At 42.2% G+C, this 16,976-nt stretch overlaps 1 protein-coding gene across 2 annotated transcripts in view; it reads left to right on the forward strand.

Annotated features, from left to right (window-relative positions):
• Positions 1–16,976, forward strand: part of JAG2 (jagged canonical Notch ligand 2) — an 87,288-nt gene that overhangs the window by 26,025 nt on the left and 44,287 nt on the right. For both annotated transcript variants that reach the window (XM_079984585.1, XM_079984586.1), the window contains exons 3-4: positions 11,663–11,717; positions 16,456–16,710. In XM_079984585.1, coding sequence (XP_079840711.1) covers positions 11,663–11,717; positions 16,456–16,710 — 310 coding nt within the window. The remainder of the gene's footprint in view (positions 1–11,662; positions 11,718–16,455; positions 16,711–16,976) is intronic.

Raw genomic sequence — 16,976 nt, forward strand, 5'->3', positions numbered from 1 at the left:
AGCATTAAAAAAAAAAAGAAATTTAAAGCTCTTCTATCTCTGCTCATCACACACACACACACACACACACACACACACACACAAAACCAATTCCATAGTGGATGACAACTAAAATTTTTATATATGTACAGCAGAAAATTGCAACCAAATAATAAAGCACAACAATTAAATTTGACATTAAACTTCAGTCAATGCCTGTGTAAATAGGCAGGTCTTTTAACAGATGCCAAAAGCTGCCATTTGTTCTAATTGTACCTCAGGAGTTTTAAAGCTGGGGTGCCACCACTGAAAGGTTTGATCTTGATTCTAACATTGCGTTATATTCTAGTGCTTTGTAGTATTTTAAACAGGCTCTTGCCCTCCTGGCTTAGGCCATCTGAATTGTATATGTTTCAGTAAATGTGGGTTGAGTATATCATTGCATAAGCGCGTACAAAGAGTGGGGAAATACATAATGAAAATGTGGACTTTGTTGGATGCTGCCCAGTGTAAGCATCAGAAGAAGAAAAAAATCTGTATTTGGCCAGGGCTGTATGATAGATGTATGTTCACTTGGCGAGACTGATTTCTGTGTTGCACGATAATATTCTAAAATGTGGTTTGAGGTGTGCTTCAATCTTGTGTGGATATTTCATGCCATTATTTGTGACCACTGCTAAAGCTGGCAGATGCAAGAGTCATGGAAAGTCAGCTGTCGAGAAGTTTTGGAGTAGGGACAGCCTCCAATCTCTGCAGTTTTAGCAGAATTCATGAGAGAGGAAGGGGATTTGTTTACTGCTGTGTGTTCTATCCAGGACTGGAGCTTCTGTCAGTGGGCCTGGAGGCTTAGTCTCATCTGATCACCGCATTTGTAGAGCCCTTGATCAAAGGAAGTATTTGTGCAGGGAACCACTACAGTCAGGACTGGTAAAATTCCCTGGGTACCAGAATCAAAGTTCCTAGGCACCTGGGCCTTTGAGCCATTCGGCAGCTCTGGTTGTGTACATTCATTAGTGCTGGTCTTACGACTCAAAACTAGTGCTGCAAGAGCTGCTACACTTTTGGAATTTGTACTTGATCCGGGATGGCTTAGTGCCAATTCAGATGTATGCACTGCTGCGGGGAGCCATTATTCCAAGCATCCAATGAGAAGGGCCAGCATTAGGGGTACTGTAAACATATTTAGAATTCACAGGAATTGCTGCCAACAGATGAGAATACTGTGCATAACCAAATGTTAAAACTCCATATTCCTTTGCAAAGTTGTCTATTATTGTCCCAAATTGTTGTTAGAATGAAGAATAGGGAATGGAATGGGAGAGTAAAAGCAGGTCGTTTCTGCAGCTGATCTGCTACAGCAAGGATTATCCACTATTCTGAGGTGTCAGACCAGTTCGTGGAGGCATTGATAGGCTGGATGTGGGCCAATACATTGAGGTTATATCCTGCATAGCCAAGTATGTCTTGAAGTTGGACGTCTGGGAGGTGGGGAGATTGCCAGTCCTGGACAGGGTTGCACTTGCCTGGAAGGAACAGGTCTGCAGCAGGGGGGTGCTCCTGGGTCTAGCTGGAGACTCAGGTGTCCTTTATATTGAGATGGTGGATTTAGGATGCTTTGATCAGAACCACTTTAGCTACTATGCAAGTCCTGAACATTTTAAATCTGTTGGCTATAACAGCTTATGCAGGCAGAAGATGTGATGTCATTCTCACTGATATTAACTCTCCAAGTGTACTTTGCGAAGTTTGACATCGTAAAGAGCTTTGGGTGGCAGCTTGAACAGTGCTTTAAATGTAATATTTGTATACTATGCAGAGTTGGAATTGTTTAGATTGGTAAAGGGTGTGTAGAGGAGTTTTCATTGGTGGCCATTCTGGAAGCTAACTTAAAATTTACATTTTTATGGTTTTGAGTAGCTTGAAGCTGAATTGCTATTGTGTTGTAAAAGTTGGGTATTACAGAGATTATGTTTTAACAGTGAAAGTTTCAAATTGTGTTGCATACTCCTTTTAGATCTTCACTTTTTTATCTGAAAGAAGGCTTTCCTCCCATTCATCACCATAGCATTTTGTTTTCTAACATACACAGCCTTAACTTTTTAAGGTCTTCTTTTTAAAAAAGGAAAAGAGGAATATTCTTGAAGCTTAGTTTGCAATGTATTTCAGAGGAGGCTGAAAATATAACTAGAATTAGAAGGTGAGAATCGTGATTATTTCAATAAGTAGGAACTACAAAGAGGAGCCATATCTACAACTGTCACTTCTGTGGAGGGAGGGGAAAGTTTATAATCCGAAATTGGCTGTGTTAAATCTCTAGTAGCAAGTTCTGTAAACTAACTGGTCTTAACATCTGTAGAACCCCTATTGCTGAGTCAACTTTGCCATATTTTCCATATGTCTGACAAGGTATAGGTAGAATCTGCAAGACATTTAGTCATTGAATTCCATACATTCCTCAGGCAATAGTCATCTCCCACTTTTGGTTCCCAGCAATTCAAATACATTCTTTATCTGAACCTGGTAGCCATCATGATGTGTAGCCATTTATACTTGAGACTGAGGCCCACCTCCATGCAAGTATATGGAGGGTATCCTTTTTCTGGAAGCTATCATGAAAAAAAGACTGCAGGGAGGATTCTGTTAATGCTCATTTGGGTGCTTGGTATAAAGAGTTAATCTGTTTTAGCAGGAATAGCCAACATATAGTCCCATGATCAAGGATGATGGCTTTGTAGTCTGTAAAATCTGGAGGGCACCAAGTTTGTGGCCACTGCTCTGGACTGCATTGCATGATATGAGGAGCACAATGAGTTCTAGAGGTCTCTTTGATTCTGTATAGGTCCTGTTCAAAATGGGCCTCCAAATAAGATTTAATAGGAAGGAATCCAATATGGGATGGTCTTCTCACTGGTGCTCTCTACTACCACATGGCAGTGGAACTACAGCTGTGTTATATATGTGCATATATAAAAACCCTTTATTATGTGACTTACAGGAATGGGAAGGAAAGTCAGTGTCGTTTCTGTTTAAAACAATAAGCTAGCTGAAGCAGCCATTCACCAAAATTGTTCTCCATTCACCAAAATTATTTGCAGCGCAATTCTCCAGCCAGGTAATATGTACAAAAATGCATATTTTAGGGAACATACAAAAAGGTGTTATATTTGGGGGGGGGTTAAAGCAAAACTAGGCTTTATTTCACCCAGGTCAAAGACCCAGTTGTCACCCCCAAAGTGCATCTGCATACACAAACACACACACACACACACAGGCTGAAAGCCTCAATGGCGCCCCTCTGGAGGCTTCACCTGGGGCAAAAAATTGCTAGCCCCCCTGTAGCTACAGCTTGGGGAGGGGTAGCTTTGCAAAGAATGTGTGTTAGAAATTAGCACTAAAATGCTGGTGGGAAAAAATAATAAACTGATGTGGAAAACTGAATTTAAGATTGAAATAATGAGAAGCAAAAACGAACAGATGTGTCCCTCCCTTAGTGACTTACCTCACCTACTTGAGTTATCTGCTTCAGATTATATGTACTTGTGACACAGCTGTCTCCGATTGTGTTGGGGCTGTAGTGGCCCAAGATCATTTGTGGATGGCATTGCTTGGCAGCAGGAGCTTATGGGCACATGTAGTATTGATAGTGCTCAGCACCATGTACACAAACAGATTTGCAAAGTGCAGGTTTTGGTGAACTCTGGTAATGCAGTAAAAGAAGAAACCTACTAGCCATTTATTCTTGGTAATATTCATCTGCTGTGGCATTTGTCTCTGGCCACCAGTGTGATTGCCTTGTGCATATTGTCACTGCTGTCACGCTTGGTAGAATTGAAAATGGGTAGAATTCCCTTTTCCAGGCAGCAACATCCTTTTCCAATGCAGGGAAGCATGAGGTGACCCAAGCTTTTTCCTTCTTTGTATGGAAGCAAAAATAAAACTTGGAGCAATAGTTTAACTCCACCTCTGTGTCAGCTGCAAAAATAATAACAGTTGTGAATTAAATTTACTTTTCACATCTTCATAAATACTGGTGGGAGAATAAATGTGAATGCTTCTGTCTCCTCAGTAACTTTGTAATAAGCCTTGGGAGGCAACAACAGTGGGTTGAAGTTGTACATTTGTATAGATCTTATTGCTGTTTCAAATGAAAAAGCAGCCTTGATGCCTCACCATGACTTTGTCAGTCAGAACCATTTAAAAACTTGATGTTTCTGTCTGTTCAGACTGTTCAGTGTCACACTTTAAGTTAAAGTTCTATGATGGAGGAACCTTTCCTGGACTTGGAAAACAACTTGTCCATGGCACACTGAACTGTTACCTCTGTGAAGCGAGTTTCCCCATTAAAAAAATACCAGATATTTATAGTGAAACCTGAGAAGGCTGGTTGTTAGTGTGTGAGGCAGGGAGGATTTAGTAACCAGTACAATCTGTGGCATCTTAAATTAGCTCAGCCAACTACTCCGGACGGCCGCCAGTTGCCTGCACCCGTGCCATTCTTCCTCCCCACCCCCATGCTACTATAACAGTTGTGCCAATCTCCACAGCAGGAGAGGGAAGGGACAAATAAAACCGCATGTACTGCCCTCATAGTGTTGCCTTGTTTATAACTCTTCGCCCTCCTTTAGGGTTGTTGGCTCTGAAACGAGAAAGACCAATGAGAACCATGTGTGTACAGTCATACCTCGGGGTTGAGTGTTTTCAGGTTACGCTCCACAGCGACCCGGAAGTAATGGAGCGCTTTACTTCCGGGTTTCGCCACATGCGCAGGCACTCAAAATGACGTCACGTACATGCACGGAAGCGGCAAATCACAACACACGCAGACGCGGGTTGTGTTCGCTTCAGGATGCGAACAGGGCTCCAGAACGGATCCCGTTCGCATCCAGAGGTACCACTATACTTTCATAGAGCTGCCCTGCTTCAGATGGAGCTATGTAATGATCTAACCTGCTGAGGTAGCCTGCTGTTCTCAACAAGCCTGTCACAAATAAGTCTGTAGTGTGCTGCTAAAGGACATACTCACCCCCCTGTTCCTTGTTGCGCATTTTTGTTTGTTATATTTATAAACCTCCAAGGAGTTCAAGATGGCATACACCATTCTCCCTCTCTTCATTTAATCCCCACAACAACAACCTCTTGAGGCAGGTTAGGTTGGGAGGCTCAGTGACTGGCTCAGTGTCGCCCAATGAGTTTCATGGCTGAGTTGTGGGGGGCGGGGCGGGGCTGAACTCTGGTCTTCCAAGTCCTAGTCAGACACTCTCACTTAGGTTGGTTCAACTTTCCATACCAAGTGGGCCACAGTAGACACAGAACCTGTAGGCCACACAATGCTTTGCCAACCAGGGGGGAGTGAGGGCTAAATTTGATGCCCTCCCTTGCCCTTTCATTGCCTTTCCAGAGGGCTTTCCTAGAGCCCTCCCATCTCTTCCCCAAAGCTGGGAAAGTGCTAACTAGGCTTTTGGAAGGACTCTGTCAGAGCCCTCATATCTTCTTCCCAAAGCCCAGCACCTTTTGCTTACCCAGGCTTGGTAAGGTTGTGGCAGGGGGTGTGCGTCAGATGTTGTAGAGTAGGCATGTCCAACAGGTAGATCGTGATCTACCGGTAGATCACTGGACGTCTGTAGTAGATCACCAGTAGAGTAGGCCCCCCCAAGAAGCTCATCAACTTTTGCTCCCCTAAAAAAAAGCTCAAAAACTTTGGTGTATGAGGCTGGCCTTGGAAAGCAGAGGGAAGAAGGGGGGGACATGCCAGCAATTGGGAGCCAATTTTAACAAATCTGGGCTGGGCAACCAGTATTGCTCCTTGTTCGCTTCCTGCCTGCTAGTCCTTAATCAGGCATCCCCAAACTCGGCCCTCACGATGTTTTGGGACTACAACTCCCATCATCCCTAGCTAATAGGACCAGTGGTCACAGATGATGGGAATTGTAGTCCCAAAACATCTGGAGGGCCAAGTTTGGGGATGCCTGTCCTTAATAGTCACTAGCTAGTTATTCACCTCTGGAGCCATCGGTGATGTCTAGCAGGAGCAGCAGCAGCAGCCTTCACCCAAGCTGCATTGCACCAATGCTTCAAACAGTGTCAGAGTCAGCCTGATAGTGCATATACCTGCCGACAGGATCAGCACAGGTGACTATTGAAGCAGATGTGCACTCAGGAGGGCCATCCCTCAGTGGCGGAGTATCTGCTATCATGCAGAAGATTCCAGGTCTGAAACTTTGGAGAGGCTCTGCCAGGCACTGCAGGCGATACTGAGCTCTGATGAGTCTGATGTTGGTGCAAGGCAATTCCCTGTGTTTCCGCACTTTGATAGGAAACGGGGGGCCCATCGAAACTGCAATTCTGGAAGTCTCAACAGCCGTGTTTCAGCAGATCCACTGGTGTATTTAGCTTGAAGCTTTGATGTGATTCTGGGCCACACTGTATGGTGTGTTCAAAGTGGGTGCCCTTGATGGAATAACGTCACAGACATAAAGTGTACTAGGAAGCAGTATGTGACACTCAATTTCATCCTCTAAATGACGTCTCAGGGCAGGGATTAGTGATTACCTGGAAAAATTAAGCAAATTTTGCTGCTTTCCAGGTGATGCCGATATTGCGTTGGCGTTACTAATAGAGAAGTATTTATGCAGTCATTACTGTTTTCCCTGTCACTATGAAGTGGTGATCAAGGTTGGATGTTAGTCATTAATGGGTGGAATCAGGGATGTGGGGTGGAAAAAAATCAAATTATATTTTTCAGGGGGAAATTTATAAAAATGCCTCTTCATAAATGAATGGCTAGTTGCAATACCAGTCAAATCGTGCGGTTTTCACACAGACTTGCAGATTATCCCTATGAAGCACACAGGTGTTGTTGTTTTTAGTTGTGCTTAAATGTATACTAACGCACCCTAAAAGTTATGCATGATGTATCTGTTTTCTATGCATTTGTTTTGCTTAAATTTTAAGCAGTGCAGGGAAGTATATACGTTGCTGCTGCTGCTGCTGCTGCATTTGTCTTGTGTCTTTAAAAAGATACATATTAGCTTTTAGTTTGTTTGAATATAGCATTTAAACCACTGTAAGTGCACTTAATTGATTTTTTTTTAGCACATACTTTAGTTCAGCTCCTCTCAGCATTTTGAACATTTTTATGGATTTATACAGTGCATAAACTGAACATGGTGTACTTTAAACAAAATTAGTATTGGGGGTTTGGAAAACTTATGGGTTCAGTTTTTTAAAGAGAAAAAAATCACTGGGGAAATCAATCCAAAATGGCCTAGCATTCCAACCCTTTTGTTATAGGTACCATCAAACTTTTAGACACTATGATTGATTCTGATACCTTGGGATCTGATCAGAAAGGACTTGAGAGCCTGCAGTGTGCACTCTCTTGCTTTTGTAAACTAAAAGCCAGTGCTTCTGTAGAGGGGGGTCAGCCTGCAACTGTAATTGCCTTTTAATGCCTATGCTAGCTGAAAACCTTTGTTTTTAACTTTTTATGTTTTTACTGTATGGTTTTATGCATTTTGTTATAAAGCGCTGTGATACTTTTCATGAAAAAGCAGTCTATAATTTTTTTAAAAAAGAAAATGCATGAATGAATAATGCAGTCTTTCATTTCTGGAAAGCATATCTGCTTTACTGAATTCATCCTGATCTACTTTTTCCTAGTGAACTTTCGGTTAATGAACTTTCAGAAGAATACCTGGGCCTAGTTACCTTTTATGCATACCATGTGTGTATAAGGAGATTGCTCTTGAAGTCTGAACCCTGATGAAAACTATCTAAAATTGCTTGACAGCCAAGAATGTCTTTATTTGTTCTGGAGTTGTCCTCCAGGTAACAGCTTAACATATTTGTATATACAAAGAGCAAATATTAAAATACTCAACGGGCACTGTAAATTGAAATGAAGCGCTGGCTCCTTTGAAATCCAATAAACTCACAATAGCCAAATCTCTGCATTAAGGTAGCTGAAGCATAAAAAGAAGTTTTGATATGATTTGGGGAAAACTTCAAGACTGAACAAGACACCATAGTTTACTTAAGCAGAACAGTCCTCAGTGAATAAACCAGGCTTTGGGTCATATGTCTTCATTTTATAAGCCTGTGTTGTGTTGTGTTGTGTTGTGTTGTGTTGTGTTGTGTTGTGTTTACGTGCTCTGGGAATGCTTTTATATATTCCCAGTTCGAGAAATATGTAACTTAGCTGTGTGCTTTTCTAGTGTAGCACAAGATTGTTAATGTCAGTCTTGCTGGAAAATGCTCCTAAAATTGATCAGGAGTTATAAAATGTTTTTCTGTTTTAACAGCTGACAGTGCACATATGCTTTTGGGGGGGACATTGTTTACTGTGCGCAGAACATTTTTCAGTGAGTTATGCATGTGCTGTTGCAATGCACGTTATGTTGTATGAGCACCGTGTTTTGAAGCAAGCACTATTTTGCCCCACAGAAGCAGTGGTTGCTAGAACTAAAGCTAATAATATGTTTTTAGTTTTGCAAATGGAATTTTCTAATATTTTGAATAAACTCATACAGTATTCAGCTACGCTTGCCAACAAAAAGATATTCTAAATGTTAGCTTCTTAAAGTTCAGCTTTAAATTAAAAGTGTTTAAATAGTTTTCCTAAATCAACCTTCCTCCCTCGCACCCCAGAAATAAAAATGTTGGAATCCACTCTTTTATTTCTCTGGAAACTATTATATTGTTGCACAGAGACATGTGTGACCCACTTTTTTCAACAGAGTCATTGCATGAAAAATTAGGGCTCATGTCTATCCACACTGTCTCCTAGTTTGATTTTGGCTTGGACGCTAACTCTTAAAACTGGTTTATCCCCTCTGATTCATAACATTCCATCATTAAAATTTTTATTGCACCAACTAAGACAATCGTGAATATGTAACTCAGATATTACACATGTTACATCCTCATATCCGGTCATGTTTGACCACTGAGGACGCAGAATATGAGTGGCTTCAGACGTTGAACAATTGAGGGAAACGGAAAGTGCAAATGAACTTGTGCTTCCTGTTTTTATGCTTCTGTTTTAACACGTAAAGCAGGGGTTCATTCATATCTTCCTCATGAAAATGCATGTTCCGTCTTCATTTGGAGCTCTCACTTGATCCCACAGGGGAAGAGGTGCTAATTCCACTTCAGAAGTTACACAGAATTATGGAAAAACAGAAAGCAAAGCTGGACTCCAGACAGTCCAAAGGAATGAGGACCAGTTACAAGTATACTCTGAGAAGTAATGCAATCCACCCAGACATTTCTGACCCAAACCCTGGTCATTCAATTTGTTTGAAACAAAACTTTAGCCCAAAACATGTACTAAATTCTACATTTCCCTCCTTCTGTCCTCCCCCTGTAAGAAAAGAACGTGTTTTCTTCTTCTTCTAGGAAATATAGGTGCTGGTACTCACCATGAAGTTGTTACAATAAGTGCCACACTTTTAAACGACAAAAAGTGGTGCCGGTACTGCGTACCATTGAGTACCCCCCCCCCCCCCTTTTAAAAAAAGCACAGCCTAGGATCAAGGTAAATGCAGAAACCTGATAGAGCAGGTCTCCATTTCTATACGGTTGTCCCCAAACAAATCTTCTGAGCACTTGTTACATAATGCCTTACTTTGCATGGTTGCCAGCTTTGGTGTGCGGATAGGGTTCAGTTTGGGTTCAAGGGGAGCAGGCTTAAAGTTAGACTGAGTTCCAGTTTACTGTATCTCTGACCTAGCTTTTGAGTTCAACTTTGTGATTACAAGAAGGAACCCAATTCCATGCACTCAGTCTTCTCTCTCTTTCTCTCTCTCTCTCTCTCTCTCTGGGTTTTCTCTCTCTGCACCAGCTGGGAGGGATTGCTGCTCGCGGGATTTGTCCAAATAGCAGAGCAACCCAGGTGCTAAACCAGCTATGTCCATGTCAGCCGTGATATTAACACCCCATTCTGGGAAAGAGGCAACACAGAAGCGATTAGGAGTTACGGCATTTATTTATTTATATTGCCTTCAAGCAATATATAATGATACCATGCTTGGTAGTGTCTTAGATCCTCCTTAGAAACACCTTTCAGGTGAATACCAGTGGCACCATCGAGATAAATAACTTGCTTGAGGCTGCTGTCACTCAAGGAAACTGTTACGCTAAAACTCCTAGGTCCCAATATGTGTGAAGACTTTCTTATGAGCAACTTTGAAATGACTTCACGTAGACAATTCATGCAGTGAATGAATAGTTGTGTGCATTCATTTTTTGCAAAACTGAATATTTGCATTATTTGTGTTTATCTAGTGCACAAAGGTTTTAAAGATTTTTCTTCTCTCCTTGTGTGAAAAGGAGAGACATGTTGTTAGATATTCTCCACTATCCTTTATGGAACCTGCCACTTTTTAATCCACAAGGCCCCCAAGATGATACTTAGTCTGGGGCATTATGAAGGATAGAAAATATAGGCCCAGTTATCAACTCAATTCCTGCAATGGCAGCAAAAAAGTAAAACATTGGGAAGGAAGCAAGGGTTGTGCTGATGTCGCTACTAATGATGAGCCTCACCCCCAATAAATTCTCTCTGGCGAATATTTAGCAAAATGATCCCCCACAAATTGGGTGAAGAATTTGGGAGGCCGTATTTCCTCAGCTTTCCTCCCACTTTTCATTGAAAGGAGCTCGATTAACAACATATATGGGCTTCCAATGTAGTATATCCCGGCCATGACCAGCCCACCTAGACATGGTAAAGGCAAAGGACCCCTGGACAGTTAAGTCCAGTCAAACTTGACTGTGGGGTGTGGCACTCATCTTGCTTCAGGCTGAGGGAGACGCCGTTTGTCCGCAGACAGCTTTCCAGGTCATGTGGCCAGCAGAACTAAACCGCTTCTGGTGCAACGGGATACTGTGATGAGTGCCAGAGCGCACGGAAATGCCGTTTACCTTCCAGCCGCAGCAGTACCTATTTATCTATTTGCACTGGCGTGCTTTCAAACTGCTAGGTTGGCAGGAGCTGGGAGAGAGCAACTCAAACTGCTGACCTTACGATCTGCAAGCCCAAGAGGCTCAGTGGTTTAGACCACAGCGCCACCCGCGTCCCTCTCCCCCCCCACCTCCGCCCAGCAAGGTTGAAACAAGTGGTATGTGCTTTATGGGAAATTTTGAATTGGGAAATTTTCCATTTCAAGTGGCTGACCTGTGGCTCTCCAGATGTTGGTGGACAACTCCCATAATCTGTCACCAATAACATCTGGATGGTCACAAGTTAGCCACTGCCCTCGTAATAATAATAATAATAATAATAATAATAATAATTAATTTAATTTAATTTATTTGTATCCTGCCCATCTGACTGGGTTGCCCCATCAAGGTATTATCTCCTACATGGTTGCAGTGTTAAATAGCTTTCCTTTAAATAGAGTCTTTTTGACCATATGTGACTTGGGTTTCTAAAATATAATAAATTTGGTTACTACACATATCAACACTTAAGTGTAACTGTAAAACTTGCTTTACAGTATGTGAGATTCTTGATGATTGCCTTTTCAAGCTTTTCTTGCACAAATGACTTGTATGTTGTTGGAAGAAGCAAAATAACATTTGTGAAAACAATAGATGCTTCGGCCAAATCAGATTCCTGCCACTTTCAGAATTATAATTTATTTTGTTCCTCTCCAGTAATTAATTTGTGTTTTTGTTTCAGAGATCGTTCACGTTAATAATAGAAGCCTGGGATTGGGATAATGAGACAAAAGCTGGTGAGTATATCATTAAAACGTTAACATTATGAAACGGACAAAAGTAGAAAAACTGCTGCACGCCATTTTTAAAAAGCTTGGGGTGACCAGTTAGATAGCATATGAAGTGAGGGTGTCATTACAGATTAAGCTACAGCACTTATGAATGCATCAATATACTTCCACTATAACTGGAAATGTGTTCTCTAACACATTTGCAAGGGGTTGGACTAGATGACCCTTGGGGTCCCTTCTAACTCAACGATTCTATGACTCTTCGATTCTAAGAGCCAGTGTTCGAAACTCCCATTGTTCTAGGCGCATTTTGCCACAGGGAATTTCATTAGTGTGAGCAGCTTCTGAGCTCTGGGCAGTACAGCGCCTAAGTTTTCAGATTAAAACTGCAGAGTGGAAGGAAAGGAGGACCTTTTTCTGCCTCCCCACTTCCAGCTACTCTCTGAAGACTGGAGAAGAGACTCTCTTAAGAATATTAGAGGGGTGGACAGGGGAAGGACTAGACCATATGAAAAATGAACATAATATTTTAGCTGCAGTTCATTCATTTTCAGCTTTGTATTCTTGTTGTTAAAGAAGCGTGCCTGGACATTCCATTGTTGCGCACATAACCTGGGCTCCAGCTTTCATATCTCAGTTTCTAACACAGCTAAGAGCAGCTGTTGCTCTCAAGCTTGCAGCTTGGTGGATAGTGAGAATGACATTTTGTGTGGGGCTGATTATTTGCCTAATTTTTGTAATTGAAAGTTATGCTGGGAATACTGGTTGGGGCTGAAGACAAGGTGTCAGTTAATGCATGCTGTGTTGCCTTTAGATTTATTCAGTCTGGCCTGTATTGTATAACCAATGTATGATCCCATAAATGTGTGGAGAAACGAAAGTAGATTCTGAAACATCCTTTAGGCCACTGACAGCACTTTCCACTGGTGCTTTGGTTATGGACCTCACTGCATCGGTTTCATTGGTGTATAGATTCATTATCTGTTGGACATATACCTAGAGACATTTGGGACTCATAACATCTTCTGTGAATCAACACGAGTGACGCCTTCAAATATCTGAAAATAGGAAATTTGCCGAGAGGTGTTTTTCCTTAAATTCTTCTTTGCCTGCTAAAGTTATGGCTCAGGACAAGGAAAATCTGGTTGATGCATATATTTATCTAAATGTTAAGCAGCAAAAAAATAGCTGTTCTGGTTTGGAAACTGCTAATCTGATTGATCCTGGTTCTGCAATATTATGGTTCACTTTACTTCCTTAGCATTAAATTGAAACCCCTGCTACTCCTTTCTGTGCTGATTGTCGTTGACTTCTTGTACCTTGGTAAGGATCAAAATAGGAGAATGCATCTCTTCTAGAAAAATGGTTTTTCTTAGGAGTCCTAAAGAACCATAATTACAGTGTGCCTGCTGGTAAAGCTCGCCAAATTTCCAAAATTGTGTGGTAATTCTTCTCTACCAGCTTTTCCTTAATTTCATGCCAGCTTACAAGGTGTATATCTTGGTCAATGTACAATGTAAATGGGATTTCACCTAACAAACCCCACCAGTATAATCCCTGCAAAAGGGCTTCCACTTACACAATGAGGCTATCCTGCAATGCCCTTCCTTTCAAATTGGCTGGGGGGGGGCATCAAGAGAACACCCAGAACAGCAAGTGGGGCGAGGGGGGGGGGAGGGTAATAATCAAGCTTTAAGCATGTGCAAAAAGAATCTTTGTAATTGCACAACGTTGAATTCCACTCAATACATTTTTTTTAAGGCTGGCTCAGTAGTTTCTGAAAAAGTAGTATTCAGAGAAATGGCTTTCTGTAGACAACTTGTTGCCTCCAGTCTCTTTCAGAATTTTGGCTAATACTACTAAAACAGCATACGGCTTTCCCTGTAAAACAATGCTGGTTAATAAATCATTTTTAGTGAGGGCACTTATGTAGCAATGGGGAACCTGGGGTTTTTAATACGGAGGTGAACATCCCATTGAAGACAAAGCAGTGCATCTTTAGTTGGCTGTGCACCTGATTTATGAGCATGGTTCTTTATCGGGCAAGTTATCATATTTGTGTGCTTGGGTGCTCCTCTATTGCTGGCCTTTGGAGAACTGCAGCAATCGCTTGCTTAATATCAAGAACCAATGTTAGCAAAACAACTACTGATCCGTCAAAAGTTAGCTTGTTGTCTATGAACAAAGCCTGTGGCTTAATAGTCAATGGTGACTTGTGGGCTTAAAACACCCCAGAAGGTGTAAGGGGGAAAATTATATAATGCCAGTTGTTCCTCACCCCCAAAGGCACACTCCTCCATTGTCTCCCAAGACAGACGGATATCAGTGAATGTTCCTAGCCAGAGCAAATAAGTGCTTCCTTTGTTTTCTACCAAATTGGCACATGCAGTTTCTGAATCTGAGCTCTTGAAGCAAAGCTTAAGCAGTCCAAGGTGTGGGAGGCATAGGACGCTGACAGTTGTGACGGGGGTGGGGGGTGGGGTAAGTTATGGGCACCTGCGTCCTAGCCAAGATTCATTAGCAGAAGCCTGGTGGATACCTCTATGTGGGGAGAAGTTAATTACCAGTGCCTAGTCATGTATCATTAGAGACGGAAGCAGGGTGATGGGTAGGATGTAAGCAAAAACTAAGGGTAGCAGCAGCGTATGCCAGGCCTTGTGTGTGTGTGTGTGTGTGTGAGAGAGAGAGAGAGAGAGAGAGAGAGAGAGAGAGCACCTCCCAGTCACCCCCGTGCAATTTAGCACCTGCTGGTTCTCCCCCAAGGCTCCTTCTTTCCTTCCCATTCAAGCTGCACAGGTTTCCAGTTTCAGAGCTATGAAATTATTTGCAATAAGAAATCACCAGGCAGGAGAAAGGGTAAGAATTCTCTCTTAAAATGACCATTTACCCCTACATTTCCTTTGAAAACCCAGTGTTTGCTCTTAATGGCTAGTTTTCCCAGTAATGTCTAGGTGGCTGCCTACATCTCTGTGCTTACCTTCACAAACTCATAGAAATCCTCCCTCCAGCAAAGCACTTGTAACAAATGAGGTTCTGGCAAACAGGATGCTGAGTAATATACCTAATAAATATTAAATGAATGGAACCATAATGCTTATCAGAGTACTGCACTTAAAAGCTTGAAGTATGCAGTACCTGGAGTCATCTGGTTTCAACTGCAGGCGAGGCAGTTTCCACGCAGGCTCCTCCACCCATCCCTTTATTAGTTATACATCTGGCTACGGATGTGATTGGAAGTTGTTTTGAACTGTTTTTAATACCGTGCCTAGATGATGGTGACGCACCCTGGGAAGTTAGGGTGAAGGATGGGTTATTAATAATAAAGGTATGAGCTGGGATTTTGATGATAGCCTTATGTGAATCTTCAAAAAAACAAGCATGTATGAGAAGTGCCAGCTCTACAACAAAGCCCATCTGGAAGCACCCTTGCTGAAGGGAGTAGTACCCTAATATGTATTCAGGAGGTATATGCAGAAGGCCTGGTGAGAACCCTGCTAAGCTGTACTGCTCGGAGTAGCAACGATGCTGCCTTTTGCCTTGCATACAAAGGGCTAATTCTAGCTTCCCTTCTCTGCTTGCACAGGTGCTGGGTGGGTTGAAGGGCAAAATGCCAATGCAACAAGAGAAGGTCAAACTGGAATTAACCCTCCTATACTGGAACATGCAGGAATCCTGAAGTTTGGAATTGCAAGAGCATGTCTTAGTACAGTGGATATTTTACAGGGTTTTAAAAAAGGGAAAAAAGCTTGCTCGCTGTAAGCCATTGTTCTTAGATTTTGTGTTTACTGCGTATCTGAGAGAGCAACACAGAGACTTCCTCACTGCTGCCCTTCTGCATTTTTGATTTCAGGATTCCCTTCTCTCTGACACTGTCCAAACTAGCTGCAGCTTCCTGGTTCACAGTACATTTTTAAGCTGGCCCTTTGTAGTGAACAACATGCCTCTTCTTGCATACGGGAGAGAATTTCCTCTCCTCCCTTCCCCCAAACAATCTAAAATAGTTTGAGATGAAATTTGAGTTCAACTCTAGCAGAGGCTAGCAGTGTATTCTCAAGTGGGTGTACTTCTGAGAAACTGGCTACAGGAATGTACCAACTTATTCATGCCTCTGGTATTTTCTCTTTAATGTAAGTAAACCCCGGAGGACTGCAAATGTAAAGGCTAAACTATAGCTGTGACGTTGTTAAATGCATTTAGCCCTTACGTGCATGCATTTAGTTTTGTTTTAAAAGTTGGTTTGGAGGGCAGGAGGTGAACTGGATAGAGACTGCTGTGTGTGTATAGAGGTGTTAAAAATCAAAGCATCATAGAACTATAGAGTTGGAAGCAACTGGGAGAGTCATTTAGTCCAACCCCTTGCAATGCAGGAGTCTTTTGCCCAACATGGGGCTTGAACCCGTGACCGTGAAAGTAAGAGTCTCATGCTCTACCAAATGAGCTATCCCAACATGTCTCATCTGTCCTGGAGCCCTGTGCTTTGAATTCTCATGGGGGGGGGTGTCACACAATGGTATCATATTTAGTTCAGTTTAGCAGCAGCAACATAGCAGGATCGGGATTGTTGATTTGTTAATGTTGTTGATGATTGTGCAAATCACCATTCAGAGTCAACACCTCCTGGTGCAGAGTCCTGCCAACAAGCCACAAGTTGACTTACGCTGACCATTTTGTCCCTATGATAGGAGCTACTCTGTGTCAGAATGGATATGCACACTTTGGATACTGAACTCTCTTTGTTTTTCAGATGAAGAACTGTTAATTGACAGAGTGCCATTTGCTGGTATGATCAACCCGGAAGATCGTTGGAAAGCGCTTCAGTTGAATGGTCATGTTGTTCATTTTGAAGCACAAATACGAGTTAAATGTGATGAAAACTACTATGGCCCCCAGTGCAATAAATTTTGTGGCCCTCGTGATGACTTCGTGGGCCACTACACATGTGACCAAAATGGAAATAAAGCTTGTATGGAAGGCTGGATGGGTGACGAATGTAAACAAGGTACCACACTACTCATTCTTAAAACTGAATATTATGCTCAGATCTTAAAATTCTTGATTCTTTGTTCATGACCTGATCATGCCACAGAACATTGTATAATAATGTTTAAAAGGCCCAGGTTTGCTGTATACAGAGTCAGACCACGGATTTCTCTAGACCAGCCTGACATCTTCCAGATGTTTTGGACAGCATCTCCCATCAGTAGTGCTGGCTATGCTGACAGAACTTGTAGCCCAAAACATCTGGAGGGTGCCTGGTTGGCAAAG

This window comes from Podarcis cretensis, assembly GCF_951804945.1.
Source record: "Podarcis cretensis genome assembly, chromosome: 1".
Lineage (NCBI taxonomy): Eukaryota > Metazoa > Chordata > Lepidosauria > Squamata > Lacertidae > Podarcis > Podarcis cretensis.